Source organism: Prorops nasuta, unplaced genomic scaffold (assembly GCF_024137725.1).
Source record: "Prorops nasuta isolate Cenicafe-Biocafe unplaced genomic scaffold, Cenicafe_Pnas_1.2 PNAS00017, whole genome shotgun sequence".
In the NCBI taxonomy this organism is placed as follows: domain Eukaryota; kingdom Metazoa; phylum Arthropoda; class Insecta; order Hymenoptera; family Bethylidae; genus Prorops; species Prorops nasuta.
In genome coordinates, this window is record NW_027116814.1 from 3,977,726 (window position 1) to 3,995,579 (window position 17,854).

The following is a 17,854-nucleotide window of genomic DNA, read 5'->3' on the forward strand; positions in this document are numbered from 1 at the left end:
AAGCCAACAATGACGCACTGAAATGCGAGCTTACACACCTGGGAGAATGCTCGTCCTATAAAGGGAAAAATCATTAAAGTCGGCAGAGAGAGAGAGAGAGAGAGAGAGAGAGAGAGAGAGAGAGAGATAACGTCATCCCTTTCCGAGGATAATTGATCTCAAATGACAAACCACTATCGATCTTGCTGACCTTACCGAAAGCATCGTCGATTACTCGAAAAAACAATTCCCCCACTGGAACTCTACTAAAAATAACCCAATTTCCCATTGACCCTTTTCCATGCCTTTTCCCTTGGCTTCGCCATTTACCACCTGGAAAATTCCTACTTAGGAAAATAACGACGCTTCTATTTTCGTCCTTTCGTTCTTCAATTTCGGCGAGTCATTGTACAGAGTTCTGCAACCGCAGAACGCGTGAATTTGTCGCTCGCCCCAAAGTTAATTATTAATCGATTGTCTCCAGAATCCTTGCTCTCTCATGAAGTCACTTGGCAGTTTTGCACTTATCGATCATTCAAAAGCATTTTTGCGGGTTCACCTTGGACCAGAAAATTTTCAGTTTAACATTTCTCAACAACCGCATTCAATTTCACCGCTGTATTTTTAGTTGATCTGGAAAGAAAAGCATGAGAAAGGTGTTGTGATGATAAATTTGTTGAAGATGATGCTGTGCTGAGTCGAGGGGGCGTACATACGTACTACACAGCAAATATAAAACCTGTGGTACCTTATTATACGGAGAGAGAATCTCTCTCTCTCGTAAGTATCTTGAGTATCGAAGTAGAGGGGACACTCCGGTCGGTCCAGAGTGGGAGAGAGAAAGAGAGAAATCAGAAGCATCAGAGTTGAGCAGGCCAGCATCAACACAACAGCGAGCGAGTCTCTCTGACGTGGTTGGAGAACGGAGAGAAAAAGGGAGAGAGAGAGAGAGAGAGAGAGGGACGACAAATCTAATAACTTTTTGTCTATTGTAACGGATCAAAAGTCAATCGAATACTGAGTCTGTGTCGTCATCCGATTCATCCACTTCGAGGGAAAAATATTGGCGAACGAGAAAAATGAGAGTTTAGAGACGCAGTTCTGCATCTTTGGTCACAGACGCAAGAGGATGACCGAGTAGGATTATAAAAACTTGTGAAATTGAGTGAAAACAAAAATCAAGATTCGGTAGATACGTTATATCGATTGCAGTGAGATATGAATGGTTTTATCAGTTCAATGGGTTTTCCAGTGATCGGATGGACCGTTGCGAGTTGGAGGATCGCGCGGCTCCCCGTTGGTTCTTGGTGCTTCCGGTTGATTACTGTTTCTACCACGTGATTTTAGCATGATTTACCCGATAATGTCGAAGGAGAAAAATTGGCGTGCGCAGCAAACGTCTTCTCGTTGCAGCGTGAAATCCAAGGATAAGAGGAACGAGTCTTCTTCTTCGTTGATACGTCATCAGGAGAGGGCAGAGGATCGCTGCAGAGGAAGGTGCAGAGTGCAGTGGAGCGAAAAACACGTTAAGGAAGGATTAGTGTTGGTTCAGGAGGCCCAGTTGGCCAGAGTTGTCAAGACTGGACCAATTACCGAGTACTACGACATTGACCCTAAGCCTTTTGCCAGGTAAACAAATCCCAGATCTGTAGCATTGTATCTTCCATGCGACTGTAAAAATACTCGCGGTGGTACTCGGGTATATATAGATAAAAAATATGCTGTTCTCCGTGTGTGAAAAACCTTTTCAAAACATTCCAATAACAACGAGTTCGTTATTCGGTCATGGAGAGACTCGGTAGTGTCTCGATACATAAATAAATAAATACATGCCTATAACGTCGTCGATTCTGCTTACTTGCTTTTTAACGTCTACTTTGAACACTGATGTAAACAAAGCACGCGCGAAGAAAATCCCTGATCGAATTTCAACTCGACTTTGCAAGACCAAAAGTTTCAGCAATTTTTTGAGGTCTACATAATTTGATATTAAAATACCTGGGGAGAGCGAGTTTTGCTGGAATCTTCTTTCTCTCCGCGTCTTTGAATTTCACTCTCGCTCCTAAAGAGGGAGGGCAAGAAAGAAGAACCTTGCGCCGTGTGCAAGGTCGGATTGCTCTTTGTACAACCTTTCCAATTGATGCACAAGAAGCGAGACATCGAATGCGTTTCTTATTTATATACATGCGTTATCCATATAGTATACATTAAGATATATGTGTGTGTGTGTGTGTGTGTGTGTTTACTATATATACACATATATCGTTGTTGATGATAAGCGGCCAATGGGCGAAGGTGTTTCGTTGCCGATCCCGGTCGAGTGGTACAGTCTACGCCGCAAAATACTCTTCAAGGATCAGATTCAACGCGGACTGCAGTGCTGAATTGAGGCACGAAATCGCTCTGCTTTCACTTTGCTCACAGTCGTCGCGTGTTGTCAAATTGCACGATGTGTACGAGACGCCCAAGGAGATCATTCTCGTCATGGAATAGTAAGAGGACACAGGCTTGTTTATTATTGTTTCTTCCTCTTCCTCTTCATCCATCGTATCTTCTCGGAACGCAGCTCTGACACAGGCGCAATGATTTTTGCAGCGCGCCCGGCGGTGATCTGCAGACTCTTATCGACGGGGATTTGGTGCCCCTGGAAGGTGATGTTGTACATTTCGTGAGGCAGCTGGCAGAAGGTCTCGCCTATCTCCATGAGAGAAATATCGCGCATTTGGACATCAAGGTAAGTCCAGTCGAGTCGAGTCAAGCCCCAGCCATAAAAGGTACGTACACGGAGCAAACTTGTCACGTTTTTCGCGCATATTCGCGGCGCTCTCGCTCGCTAACGGATATCCCATGCTACCCCCTCCCCCCTTCCAAGCCAACCTTCCATACATCGCTCTTGGGCTCAACTTGTGATTACTTGCGGCTGCAGCAGCGCGCTACGGAGTAACGAGTTCAGCGGACGCCATTGGCTAAATAAATGAGCAGCGGCACGTAAACTGCTGAGCAATGACAGAAAAACTAGCAGTGTCGTAAACCGCTCTTTTATTTTTTTCTAATGCATTCTTATCAATCGCTCCGTGTTTCCCGCCTTTTTTCCATACATGACATCAAGTTATACAGAGTCGTGTCTCTCTGTGTCAAAGAAGATGGAATCCGCATACAATACTTATACAATTTAACAAAATTCTTCTAGTTCCACTTTTCTTAAAGGGAATAGGATCGTTTGCTCGTTTTCGCATTTGGACGATAATATGGATAATTATTTTATCTACCAACAGAATTGCTGACGACTGAATATATATACTTGTTAGCAGCGAGGACGAATGGATAAACGAAGGAAGAAAGAACAGGAAGACTGTAAAGCACGTACAGCCATTAAAAAAATATCAAAACAAAGAAAAGAAGAGTTTAGTTTTGGGCGAGAAACTTCTTCTGGTCCCTGGCTGACTTAATTTGCCCTTCGATGGACATTTTGCTGCAAAGCGAGGCGCGTCACTCGTCACTGGTCACTCGTATCCTACATATGTAGTATATCTGTGTAATAGAGTGTTTTACGCGCGTGTAACGGCGTAACGGCTGTAACGTGCGAGATATATGTTGTACAGACAGGACGAGTCACGTGACCAAATACGGTAAAGCAGTGTTTATGGAACAGCGTGGATAGAGAAATATAGTGGGCTAGCTAGAGCGAGTTACGTGTTTCCCTCGTCGCGTCTACCTTCTGGTACCACATACACACATACACGCGAGGTCTTGACGCACACAGGTGCGCGCACTCGAGCCTCGTTCCAGATCAATTGCAACTCGCATCTACTACAGTTCTATCATTGTTTTACTTTATCTCTTCTCGCATCGTTTCTCGGTTTCACTTTTTAAGGTGAGCACACGAAACTCGTGCTGCTGATTCACTCTTGAGTTTTATAGCGCACGCGCGCCCACTAAACATACACACTTGTAGTTGTGACGTGTGTAGGTGATGAGTCTAACCGTCGTCGTGTCACGATACGGTGGGACGAAGCAACCGGTGTGTCCCTTGGTGTTTTGGCGTGCGTGTACTCTCGTAACGCAAGAAGAAGGCCCTCGAGCGCCGAATAACAATAAACAATTGAAACAATATTACCCTCGACTTCTTGTTCCTTTTGACATACGATTATACGTTCAGATTTACTAATAAACTTAATAAATACGAGACAATTTTAGATTTAATTCAATTATATAAATAAAACGCTATACGCTGCGCTGACGTCACAAAGAGCAAATTAGCGTGGGAGAGTAGATAGCTACGCATGATTTTTCACTGAATTTCGAGAGCTCGTTCTGGTTCAGCAATTGGTTAAATATTTATTCTATCCGTGTGTCAATATCGCCTCTATATTACGAGATTTCAGAAGACGCTTTCGGTTTCGGTACTCGACGTCCTTTGCCGAGTGCGCTGTCGATGTGGAAGCTGTGTTTGTGTGCGTTGCAACACTCGCGATGCTACAGCGTGCCGCGGCAGCCTTGAATGTAGCGCTCACGAATCATGTGGGCACGACCATTGAATATTCAAAAGGCTTTCGGTATCTTCCCCTCTCACCCCGCGTTGCGATAGAAATTATGACAAAAGATGTAAAAATAAATCTCGAAGAAGAGCGTCGTAGTAGAGCGAGCAGTAGCTTCCTTGACCGTCTATCCCCCCTCCCCCTTTTCCTTAAGCGGTCGGTAGTTAGCAGCTACAAAACTATGTAGATAAACTATACAAAAGAAACTACTGCGAAGTACAAAAGCTGCGGGTGGTACCCAATAAAATTATTCTCGTCCAACTATACGCTATTTTATATATATATATATATACCAACGCAATTTAGAAAAGTAAAACAAATCATATAAAATAGTCTCGATGAAAAGGAAAGAGAATCTTAAAGCTAAAGTTGCGGATACTCGGCGCGTGAAACACGCGTTTAGCTTGTGATGCGTGTGGAGTGGACACTCTGAGTAATCTCAGAAAATTAGTATATTTCTATAAAACAACCGTATGTTTACCTTCCTTCATTCATCTCATTCGATCAACTTGAAATATAATCGCATGCGGATAAAAACTACAAAACACGCGTAACCAGTTTTTCCAACTTGTTTTTCCTTCTCATTCACAATTATCGGATTAGTAAATATAAGAATATCCTTCTGCCTTTTTCTCTTTCATATTTTTTATCGCTCGACTGGAATATCATTGAATCCATGATTCACCGGTTTAATTCCCATCGATGTTCGACTAATCCTTCGTACGTTTCTTTCTTAACGTTATATCATGTTTGTTTTGATCGTTGAATCATTTAGCATCGTTATATCGATAAACGTTCATCTTCAGATAAAACCGATTCGATCCGATTGGGGAGCACTGCATCATAATTCTGCGTCATCCACTCGAGCACGCTTTACTTTTTTCCTCAAATTTTTTCTCTATAAGAATCTGGCACGAGCTGCAAAAACTTTATCGCTACATGAATTTCAGCCACAAAATTTGGTGATGATGGGAACCTTCCCCGACTGCGACGTGAAACTGTGCGATTTCGAAATTTCACGAGTGATACTGGAAGGCGCCGATGTAAGGGAGATCCTGGGAACTCCGGATTATGTCGGTGAGTTTATTAAATTAGATTCAAATCGACAGCTTAACGTACAGGTAAATGTGATACAATATCATCTAATTATGATGAAATACGCTTGGTATATGCATGTAGTGACGGCCGGTGATACTATTTTAAATTGATAAAAACTTGTATAGAATGTAATACAAGAAGTTTATCGAGTTCGTAATCTTTTATTTTCTTCTCGTAGCTCCTGAAATCCTCCATTACGAACCCATTACACTGGCAGCTGACATGTGGTGAGTGAAGAAATAATGAAATTATGTGACCTTGAATGATCGATAATTTTCTGAGAAAGCTGAATATCTATTGGTCCATGTGTATTTTTCTTAAACTTCAGGTCTCTTGGGGTAACCACTTACGTCCTTTTAACTGGCTTCTCCCCATTTGGCGGTGAAACCGATCAGGAGACCTTTCAAAATATATCCTTGGGCGAGGTTGATTTTCCCGAGGAGCTCTTCGACGATATTTCACCTCAAGCTAAGGATTTTGTAGCTAAGCTCTTGCTCCTCGACCCAAGGTAATCAATATATATATATATATACATCTACAACATTAAGAAAAAACTGTTATAATATATATATACAATTTTCACTGAAAAATACTGCACTCATACATACACGTATTAACGCACATACAAACTTTAATAGCGAAAGAATGACAGCCAGACAGAGTCTTCGTCACGACTGGCTACGAGCCGCACCAACACAAGCATCCCCACACCTCAGGAGGTACCTCTCAAAATCGAGGGAGGTTCTCTTGGAGAGAGTGGTCAGCAGAGAGAATCTCAGGAGAGCAGCGTTGCTCCAGAGTGAAAATGCTGCCAGCCAAGCGAGTCTCAACGAGAATCATCATCATCATCGTCATCATCATCATCATCAGCAATGTCAAGGACTGCAGGATTGTTTGCTGAGTCAGAGCGAAATGTGCCTGAACAATTGTATGAGCGAGAGTCTAGCCAGTTCAACAACGGACTCTCAAACGAGCCTGAATTCCTCGCGAACGAGTTTGAGCTGCGCCAGTCAGAGTTGTTTGTTGAACAAGGAACAAACACAAGGGTTGCTGGACCGAGCGTACAGTCGGTCCCAAGCCAATCTTGATCAGAATACGACGAGACGTGGTTTGCTGTCGAGGATTCGTAGCTTGAACCGAATTCAATCTCATGGCTGTTTGCTGAATAACAGTGGCGGTGGTAGCAGCAATGGACAGCCTGTTGCTGGTGCAACTCAGCTCAGTAGAAACACCAGCATGAATCCTCTGATAAGTAGGTCCAGAGAGAAGCTTTATGGTTTAAAGTCTCTGTCGAAGTCACAGGGTGTCCTAGACATCTGCAGGAGCCTCGAGTCTCTGAAACGCAAGAAGAATCTATGGAGAAGCGGTAATAATGTTAGGACAGATACTTTGTTCGGATCTCGCTTCATCGACCAGGAGGACGAAAAGTCAGAGTTCAAGGTCGAGGAAAAGCGCAAACAGTCGTCAGAGTCTGAGGATAGAATCTGCTTGGAGAACGCGAAGAATCCGACACCGGAGGATCGAGAGGAGTCGGTCCCTGAATCTCTTCAACCTTCTCAAGGTCATTCCGTAAATATTTGCGAGAGGTTGGAGTGTCTCGAACGTGGGAAGAACATCCCAGCATCGGGTACGGACAAGAAGTTGCAGGAGAGTTTGGATGATGGGAGATCAGATTTCGAAGTGGATAAGGAGGAGCCGTTGAAGAGAAGGTCTTCGAAGGAAGTGGACAAGGCGCAACGAGCTCGAGGAGAAGGGTTGTTGTCGTTACCATCTGCGGATAATAATCTCGATTCGTTAAAATCATTGGATTCAGATACCCTGACCGAGGAGTCCGAGGGATCATCCACGAAGGAGTTTCTGGAGGATCCGGATTTGGAGAAGAATGGGATTAAGGGGAAGGGAATGGCTATTTACGGAGGAATTAGGTCCTATTGTCGGAGGAAAGACTCGAGTGCATCGAGTGACTCGAATGACTCGAGCGAGAATGTCGCAGCTGTCGTTGCTGAAGAGGACCAAGAGAGGGAGCCGGAGGAAAGGTCTAGCGAGTCCGAGAGCGAGGAGCCAAAGTACACAGTGGCCCAATTGGTATCGGCCTTCAACAAGCATCAGGAAATCGCCTCGAGGAGCAGTCTCGAGGCTATAATGACCGAGAAGAAGATCAACCAGGTCACCTGCTTCCCAACCGGACCCAAAGCTCTCAGGCTCTTCATACCGGATATAGACATCACAACGGAGAGCGGAAGTTCCTCCTGCATAGTTCGCAGGAAGACCAGTTACAAGCCTCGGAAAAATTGGGAAGAACTGCGCAGGAGAAACGAGCGCAACGAGGGCCTCCTCTGCAAGGTATTCAGCGAGGATCCATCGATTATTGGTGTGCAGGAGGCGAGGACGATGCATTTGCAATCGGCCAACGATAATACACCGATACTTTCTCCTCCTTCTCTTCATCATCATCCAGAAGATACTTCAGGGGAAATGGACTCCTGGACGCGCATCGATAAAGCTCTGGGTCGAAGAGACAGCAAATCCGATGTTGAAATTGATGAGAAATACAAGCAATGCGTCATGGGCGCCAATGGTTCTGCTGATAAGAAATCAATCCTCGATCGCTGTTATCAGGGAATCAACGACGAGGTTAGTTCTATCACTGATAAGAAATTAAAGCAACAGCCGTATCAGAATTCTCTGACAATTAGCGATAAATCACTAAACTCTCCCGAGGTTAAGGCTACAGTGTCAGATAAGAGATCTGTGAAGCATCTGCAGTCCGATAAGGTGTCATCCGGTGAGGGTACCAATAACGCGTTTTTAGGCCACTGCGGTGCTCCTTTTCAGCAGCAACAATTGCGGAGGACCAAGGACGTCGCTGGAGGGGTTTTCGCCGGAAATCCTACGTGCAGAGCAAATGGCAATTCTTCCAGCGGAATGCATCCGAAAATCTCCTGTAATACGGAGAACGCGGTCAATCTCAAGGACATATTGCAGAGGGTCGATCATTTTCAAAATACTCCCAGAGAAAACATGGAGAAACTTAGGAAAAGAACCTCGATAGCAAAGATCATTGTCAATGATAATATGGTCTTCGAGACTCAGGACCTTGATCCTGAAGCAGCCTCAGCCAGCACTGAGAAACGAACAGAGTCTGATAATCCTTCTCTTGCAAGCGAGGATAAGCTCAATTTAACAGTTCCAGCCACTCTTCTTATAAGATCCACATCAATGTCTAGTAGTGACAGTAGCTGCCCACCGACTCCTCCCTCCAGCGTTCATTCCGATTTGGCCATGTCCTGGGATGATGTTCAGGAGAGGCAGGATATTAACCAAGTTTGCTCCAAGACTGCAAAAAAAGTCCATTCTGAGCAATCAAGAGCTAATATTGAGGATAAAAGGATTTGGGGCAGGGTTTGCACCGGTTCCTACACCAGAGCTATGGAAAGATTTGGTGGAAAAAACACAGAGATTCCTGCTGCTACCAAAAAATCGATATTCCTCAACGTTCCGCCAAAGTTCGTTGAAAAAAGAAGGAAAAGTCCTACAGCATCTCCCAAGACTTGTTAAAACTCTCTCCTTTCTCTGTGTACAAGCGTGAGACTGCTATTCGTGGTATATTACAAACACAAGTGCGTAGTTATACTATAACTGGATATTGTCTGTAAATACAAAAAAAACTTTGAGAACTGACGCATCACACGAATATGTCTCTTTTTTATTAAATTCATTTACCATCATGCGAAACGTGTGTAGTGTGAATCTTTGATACATACAGACTATATTTATTAAGGAATAATTAAATCTTATCTCACCTAATCGATAATCTCAAACAATAATAACTTAATAATAATGGTCATCATCACATCTCTCATAGTAACGTTATTTGTCGATAATCCTGAAATATCTCAATATGTAACCAGAAGCAGGAAAGAAATTCCCTTGTTTGGCTAATCCATCATATTTACAATTATTTTAATGCATTACTTCTTTTACAAATAAATGCATAGCAAAGACAGATTAAAGAGAGAAGATTATTTTGAAACAACCACTCCTTGCATACCAATTGAAAGAGAATAGCAAAAGAAAGTTGTCTCGTTTTTCATGTAAAATTGCTTTTATTAGAAAATAATAATAAACTAAGGCAACGAATAGGAGAGAAGTTCGTGATTGAATGATTCTTGCATCATTGGCATACAGAATTTCATAAAATTATCGTCCCATTATTCCCATCTACTTTTCCTAGTTCGCTTTCTTTCGCTTTTCTCTGTCATTCCTGATTGAGCTGATTCAGAGACGATGTTCGTGTTCTCTTGACTGGATCCACCTGCTTCGTTGTTTAAACTTGCTGGTGGAGGCGGTGGTGGCATAATCACTGAAGGCGGAGTAATAGTTTGCTCCCATGTGTGATCCGATGATGCACGAAACTAAAAGTTGTAATTTTACTTGTTATATAAATACATCTCTGTATATTGATAAGGAGCTAGGGTTACTTTACACCAGAGAAATACTTGAGCTCTCATACCTGGGAGTTGTATTGGCTTCGAAAAGCAGCTTTCATGGCGGAAAGTCTGTCGCTACCAGGTCCCTGCTTCTCCAATTTCTTCACGACTTCACTAATGTCTTTCGGAGCTTGTGACGAGGAGGATAATCCACCGCCGCTCTGATGAAAGGTAAAATAAAATATAAGTAAACACAGTGAGTTCAATAAGTCCAAGATCCATAGTTCGTCCTAATAGAATATTGCGATCTTACCGAATTAGTCGAAGCATTTGATCTACCCCTGAATCCAAGTCCAGCACCACCAACGTTAAGGCTTTTTCCCTTTCCTCCTTTGAAACGGGATTTTCTGAACCAAGCGCTCTGCAACGCTAGGTCCATTAAGCTCTTTGGTACCTCTTGATCTGCTCCTTCCAAATTTCTCACCAAATGCCCAGCAAACTCTTTGTCCTTATCCGTCACCAGGGTGTACGCCGTCCCCTTTTCACCAGCCCTACCAGTTCTTCCTATTCTATGCGTGTGAGTGTCGATATCTCGGGCAACGTCGTAATTTACCACTGTCTTGATATGTGGAATATCCAAACCTCGAGCTACGTGTGCACGAGGAAAAATCGATGAGAGCCATCCGATCAAACTCGACGAATAAATCAGATAGTTGTTATCGTTTAAAACAATGAAACATTCATACCAGCAACGTCCGTAGCCACCAGAGTGCTAACCTCCTTCTTCTTGAAAGCTGTTATTACTTTATTCCTTTCAATCTGGTCCATATCACCATGCAAGAGTAGCACATCGTTCTCCTGTAGTTTCAAGTTGTTTGCCAGCTCCTCGGCATTCAACTATAAATTCATCATTAATCATTACAGACTATTACTATATATTTCAATATAGATATCTTTGTCGTACTTACCTTCTTGGTCACAAAGATTAATAAGCTTCCGTTGCTTAAAAATTCCACTAAATTAGTCAATAGCCATTTCCATTTACAAATTGGATTACTGTGGAACATGATGACGTTTTGCGTAACATCCGTGTTCGCTTCTCCAACGTCTCCTTGCACTATCCTGATCGGATCCAATAAAACGTCCCTAGCAAGTTTTTCAATTCTTTTCTTAAAGGTAGCACTGAACAGCAGTGTCTGTCTATCGGGTCTAACATGATTGCAAATTGATCTAACTTGGGGCTCGAAGCCCATGTCGAACATTCTATCCGCTTCATCCAACACCAAAAACGTTACTCTACTTAGATTCGTAGCTTTCATCTTGACCAAATCTATCATTCTACCGGGTGTAGCTACCACGATCTCTGCACCACCTTCTAACGCCTTGCTCTGCTCCCACTTGCTCCCGCCTCCGTAACAGCAACATACTTGAATGTTATAAATTTTTCCAAATTTCTTAGCTTCTTGATATATTTGCTGCGACAACTCTCTGGTTGGCGCTAAGATCAGGCCAATTGGACCATCCCCTGGTTTCAGCTCCTTCTGGTCCATTATATGCACTAGCATGGGCCAAATAAACGCAGCAGTTTTTCCGCTTCCTGTTTTGGCTATACCAATAATGTCCCTCCCGCTCAGCGCCGCAGGAATAGCTTGCGCTTGTATCGGTGTGGGCTGGGTATACTCATTTTTTATAATTGCTTTGATGAGGGCTTCGTCGAATCCGAAATGTCCAAAACTGCTGACAGGATTTGGGGGAGATGGACCAGAAACTTTAATTCCTAATGTTTTTCGAAGATCGTCTACCTGCTGCTTGTTTAAGCCAGCTATCTCTTCGTGAACAATATAGAAATTCTTTTCAAATGCCTCGTACTCTATTTCGCCATGGTCAATGGGAGGCAATGGGTCGATATCTTTCTTTTTTGGCGGTGCTATGGGATTTCCGTCATCGTCGTACTCAATCTCTTGATCAGAATCCTCTAATTGGAGACCGGCTGTAGGATTCTCTTCCATATATCTGTAATAACTTTCCTCATCGTCTTCCCCATCGATGTCGGCTCGAATACCTTTAGATTTATCCTCTTTCCTCTCTTCCACAGTCATCTGAGCTTCATAGCTGTTCTTCTTCACTTCTGCATCAATCCCAGCCATAAAAGCATCTAAAGGATCTTCTTCGCTATCACTATCATTATTTTGTTTTTTTTGCATAAGGTCGTATGTTGGAGATCCTGGTGCTGGTATATATTCGAGGGAGGAAGTGGGAGGATCGTCGTCATCCTCGAAATATCTATATTTTTAAAAATAATAACAATGACAAATTACAAAGCACTATTACATAAAAAAAAAAGTAATCAAACATTAGTTTAATGCAATCCATATATATAATGCCAATTATTTACTAACTCCTCCTCGGTTTTGCTCCTTTTTTTTGGGAGCCCCCAGCAAGCGGACAGTGCATTCTCCGTTATGGAATTCATGGTATGATACCCCTGTTTGCTCAATGCAGAGGTAGGTGGAGGAGGAGGAATATTAGCTCCACCACGTTTTGTTCCAGTCACTTGAAATCCAGCAAACCCAAAGCCTTTAGGCTTATTGCCACCTCCACGGTGGTAGCTCATTTTTGTAATATTCCTTAAAATAATACAGACATATACAAGCACATTTCAATTGATTGTCAATTAAAAATAGTTGTATCTATCAAATAGTATATATAAAGAGCCAAGGTTAACCTTTCCTTTAATAGTAACAACTTTATATAGGTTCTTTTATCATAAAAGTTCTGGTTTTATGAATTTGAGAGGTAAAATGCCAGAATTTTTAGAGGTTAAATTGAAGAAAAATTATGCTTTCACATCTTCTTAGAATAGTGGATTATTTTTTAAGTATACATACCTATGCTTGTTTTTCTTGCTGTTTGTACGAATTTATATTACATGACAATACTGCTTTGTTATCATATAGAAGCATTTAATTATTATTTTGGAGATAAAATTAATTTACACAGTTTATTTGCATTTGTTCTTATTTTTTGTCATTAATAATGAAACCGAGTGTATTGGTTGTGTTTACCACTAGCATCACTAGCTGTTTACTCACCACGGTTTATTCCTATTTCATTAAAGTCATTAACTACGAAAACGAAATGATCAGGCGCGCGTCAAGGCGTCAAGCGTCAGCCAGTCGTCAACTTTACTACGCCATTTACCGCCATGTTGGATACTACTGCCATCTCTGTCCCATCGAAGAACTGCGATTGCTTGGAGGCTTATTTAAATTGCATGATTTTATTATTAAAAATGAAAGTTTGATGATGCAATTAGTAATGTTTGATATCCCATCGAATGTTGAATTTTTTATAATACTAATGGTCTTTAGATCATTAAGTGATTCAGATTGTTTAACAATACAATTTCTATCCATTTAAATATGGAGTTATATAATAAATGATAATGCCATGGAATATAATCAATAGTTTTTGAATGCAAATTGAAAATTAATGCAAGCGTTATTATACATTCGTAGCAAGCAGACACGACACAGAAAGGTTCCAAAAATGTTTTAAATCCTGACGTATGTATACGACCGTGATTCTGACACTGGAGTCGCGCTGTTCGATATACTAGCGTTATACAGGAAGAATTAACCTGATTGGTACTAAATTGAAAAATCGATCTAAAGTCGAAATCCATACAAGGACATAAAAGAAAGAAAGATCCGATTGGCGAATTCATAAAATCGTCAACTAACCTCTCAATTGTTTCAATTAATCGAGTGATGTCTGGCTTTAATTGTTAGTATTGTTAATATATTATATACGATATACTGTTGAACATGTTCATGGGGCATGCTATATTAGCAAAATTAACGCGTTCTACTGCGCATTACACATTTTATGCAATTTTATGCATCCTGTGGTGTCCATATGACTGTTTTATAACCTTAATAGATGAGTAGCGTGGTGTTTCCGTGCTCTCCATGCATGGTGCGATTGGTGCGTCCTACATTATTGGTCGAGCACGTCCATGTCAATTATTCACGTGCAAAATAAAAAACTTTTGCTATGAGGATTATTATTGAGAGAAGAAAAAGTTGGTAAAAGGATAGCGATGAAGAAATAAAATATAAACGTTTTTTTTTCAAAGAGGTATCATTGATTACTATTAAAATAAAATTACAATCACACACGTATTCATATATATATATATACTATATATAAGTTCGCAGCTTAAATGCTAAATTAAGATTATATATGTTTCGTATTTCGTTTGCCATATCGTATAAAGTGGTGCAATTGCAGCTAGAAAACGGTATAATTATTGATTTTTATAAAAATAATTGGATTTGATCAACTATGTGTTTTTTATGTAGGGACGGCGGGGATCACAGAGAAGATTTGAAAAACTAAAGACTAATGGAGAATATGTACGATTTAGGATGATTTTTGTGCCGGTGACGGTGTCTTTTGGTTATCCACAGGCTCAGCGAGTTCTTCGGTGGGTGGAAGGGTTGGGATTTCAGGATACTCGAGTTTGACACCTTCCTCGCACTCGAAGATCGGGCAACAATCGGGGAAACTGGCCGTTTTGTTGGTCTTATCGGACAGCTTGCACTTTGGATTGGATTTTGGCAATGGACCGCAATCCTCTACCAGTTCGAATAAACGTCCAGAGTTGTCGGTTGCCGGCACACAGGTCGATCGGCCGCAGAAAGGTTCTAGATCCCACGTTTTTCCTGGCTCTATAGTGGCGCACCTGGTGGAGGCGAAGCATACTCCAGGAAAGTCTAAACTCACCAAAGAAATGACTCATATACATATATGTATATAAACTATGTTGCAGAAGGCGTACAACTGGATATGTACTGTATAATATTGTAATTTATATATATAACAAATTAGCAATGGTGCACGTACAAGACAGCTTTATCACCATGAATGCAGATAGAAAGAAGAAGAATGTGAAAAATGTCTTATATCAAAACTGACTCAATCAGTATTACTTTGTCAATCTAACCTAAAAATTTGACTGTGCACATTGCGTTACATATCGTTACGGAGAGATTTTCAATGGACTTTAATAAAATGCTGTGGAAGGATTTCTGGCACAGTTGAGCGCTCTCGCGCATCGCGCTAGAAATTTCAAGGAGAAACACTTTCACTGTCACACACGGTGATCATGCCTTTGCCAAACTGTTTGCGCAATTCGTGCCATTCTTTTTTGAATTTCAAAAATTGAATAATCACTGCTAGATGAGCATGTACAGTTCGTAAAACTGTAATTCAAGCAAATTGATGAAGCGATTAACCAATAAGTTTAACTAATTTGATTCTCTCTCCCTCTCGACTGTATTCTCCTCTCATATATATATATATATATATATATATACATAACAATGATAAAAATAATTGAAAGCGCCTTGTTAGGCTCGTTAAAATAAAGAGCGATAGGGAGACATTAGTTGGAGGATTCAGTCAGCGTGACCAATGATCGTCGTGCGCTTTCACTCGGTGGGGCCAACGGCAACGACTCGAAGCGCTTCTAATTAGGTATCGTGCATTTTTTTTCGCACAAAGAAAACGCCCCCTTGGCACCCACCTTTCCACGTTAAATTAAGCGAGTCGATTGCCCCCCCCCCCCCCCCCTCCCTTCAGCAATGAATTATGCAGCACCAGAAAGTGGAATGGATTTTGTGCGCGCTCGGTAAACCGGAAGAAGGTCGCCGGGTTTTCGCAAAATGACCATGGAGCACACGCGAGGCATTGAGAAGCGGAAACTAGGACGCAGCAATTAAATCTCGGAGGAATGAGCCACGCGCTTATCGAGCGAGAGACGCGAAGAACCGTGTCGCGTTGGTCGCGCTCAACCTTCCCTTCCTTGCTCCGAAGTGCTGTATATACGTAAAAAACATGAGTCACAGTCTTCGCGCCGACGCTGCGATCGGCGATCGCAAGGATATACTCTGAAAAAGGCTTGCGCCTTTGTTTCTCTGTACCTGTAAGATATGAGGAGGGGAAAGGGACAAAAAACAAGGTACATTCGTCCACAGGGTATTGAGTGTATGGTCGAACAATGGAATGGCGCTTTTATTATAGTTGAATAGTTGGAAGAAGTATTATTTTTATGGAAATTATTCTTGGTTGACTGGAACGTTTATAATTAAGGGACTAACTATATATATATATATATATATATATATATATATATGTAATCACATTATTTTGTACTATTTTTTAATTTACTTTGTATATTCTCACTTGATTAGTGTTGAAAAATCACGTTTAATTTATAAAGAGTAGTGAAAGATTGTCTGTGCAGCTGTGTCCCTTGGAAAGATACATTTATTGCAGTTACTTGTAGCGAACAGTAGGAATATTCTGGAAGGTATCCAGAGTTCTTTTTGAATAGAATCTTTCGCGCATGCATATATTAAGGATGAGAAATATATATAAGAATTATGATTTTTTTATCATTTTTTACAGCAGCTGTACATTACATTTGTCTTTTTGAATGTATATATATATATATATACTTTTCCATGAAGACTAAGGAAGAGTACGGAAGTAAAGGGGCAGCCCGGCAGTGCGGTCTTCGAGAAAGCAGAAAGCAGATTTCAAGGTAGAAAACTCGTTCCCGATTACAAAAGCATATATGGTTAAGAAGATTGGTACGACTAAAATTCGAGCGCTTTAACTTTCTCGCGAGATTTGTCATCTTGACTGGATCAACATATCTGTATATGTATAAACCGATATATACGTAAGTCTTTCGCTATAATAATTATATATTTTTCTTCCTGAGCATTTTTTGCCTAGTTTTTTTTGTTTTAGGCGACAGAGAGACGATGAATATGCTAAATGAGTCTTGAATACGATTTATTATGTCTTTGCGTTATGCACCGAAGAACGTCCTTGGTATATATATATATATATATATATATATACGTACAGTGGAAGAGAATCAAAGAAATGTGCCAAGAGATGAATATAATGAAAAATATTGGAAGAAAGAAGCGGATTAGAATAAGTAAACACTAGAAATCATAGCGACGATTGGTCGACGTTATGTAAATAATTGTATGCTGTAACAATCTATGGGTGAAAGTGGGACTCGGTGGCCAGAGCGCGACCGAGGACGCGCGAGGGGCCCGCGAGGGGTGCCAAGATTGACATGGATTTATCAAGTGGGACGCATGGTTGGCGGAATCGAGAAGGAATCAGAGTGATAAATCTGTCAACTTACCCCGAAGAACATCAGCAGGTATCAGCCTTCTGAATGTCTTGGGACGCTCTTGGTCGACTTTTTTCTCCTCGGCGGCGTAGGCGAGTGCGAGTAACGTGACGAAAACGAGCGCCGTTGGTTTCATGGTAACCGGAGAGGTTTTCGAATGGAAAGAGACTCGACGGAATGAGCTAACTGGTTCGCTCGTGCTCTTCTTCTTCTTCTTCTTGTACTACCGCTTGTGCCGCTTCTCTCTCTCTTATCTCGCAAGAGGATATCAAAAGGATCGGTACAGAAGTAGAGGAGTGGAAACGAGGAAGAGAGAGAGAAGGCTGAAAAAGGTTCTCGTGGTGTAGCGACGGAGCAGACTGGTTGAAACCTGAACGCTTCGTGGCATTATATAGGCTCGCGCTGCTGGCACACCTCGGGCGGTGGCCCCCGATCAGCGATCAACAATCATCAGCCCCTCTCGGACTGTACTAACTATATACACTGTGTAGGTACACCGGAAACTCTCTCTACAATGCTGGCTCGGTGATACCGGCCTCTCTATTCGCATATACCATGAAGAGTTTTGCGTATTCATTATCGATCCT

The 17,854-nt window shown here is 41.7% G+C and overlaps 3 protein-coding genes across 6 annotated transcripts; 1 reads left to right on the forward strand and 2 right to left on the reverse strand.

Moving 5' to 3' along the window:
• The first annotated feature begins 792 nt into the window (after positions 1–792).
• LOC136779563 (uncharacterized) lies at positions 793–9,407 on the forward strand. Of its 4 annotated transcripts, none has more exons than XM_066737197.1 (8): positions 793–1,167; positions 1,215–1,608; positions 2,259–2,471; positions 2,575–2,713; positions 5,468–5,594; positions 5,794–5,842; positions 5,944–6,123; positions 6,254–9,407. In XM_066737197.1, exons 2-8 carry the CDS (start codon positions 1,328–1,330, stop codon positions 9,171–9,173), a joined length of 3,909 nt encoding a protein of 1,302 aa, XP_066593294.1. In that variant the 5' UTR covers positions 793–1,167; positions 1,215–1,327; the 3' UTR covers positions 9,174–9,407. The 4 variants fall into 4 exon arrangements, with proteins under 4 accessions (XP_066593294.1, XP_066593293.1, XP_066593292.1 ...); XM_066737196.1 differs by having other exon boundaries at positions 1,232–1,608; XM_066737195.1 differs by having other exon boundaries at positions 793–1,608.
• A 154-nt stretch (positions 9,408–9,561) lies between these two features.
• Positions 9,562–13,302, reverse strand: LOC136779564 (ATP-dependent RNA helicase DDX42). The gene is made up of 7 exons (XM_066737200.1): positions 12,934–13,302; positions 12,445–12,672; positions 11,014–12,328; positions 10,792–10,942; positions 10,359–10,693; positions 10,129–10,266; positions 9,562–10,030 (listed from the first exon to the last, which is right to left on the reverse strand). The coding sequence occupies exons 2-7, from the start codon at positions 12,657–12,659 to the stop codon at positions 9,827–9,829; spliced, it is 2,358 nt and encodes a 785-aa protein (XP_066593297.1). The 5' UTR covers positions 12,660–12,672; positions 12,934–13,302; the 3' UTR covers positions 9,562–9,826.
• An 867-nt stretch (positions 13,303–14,169) lies between these two features.
• Positions 14,170–17,626, reverse strand: LOC136779536 (uncharacterized). Its single transcript, XM_066737161.1, has 2 exons — positions 17,280–17,626; positions 14,170–14,823 (listed from the first exon to the last, which is right to left on the reverse strand). The coding sequence occupies exons 1-2, from the start codon at positions 17,401–17,403 to the stop codon at positions 14,471–14,473; spliced, it is 477 nt and encodes a 158-aa protein (XP_066593258.1). The 5' UTR covers positions 17,404–17,626; the 3' UTR covers positions 14,170–14,470.
• Positions 17,627–17,854: the final 228 nt, after the last annotated feature.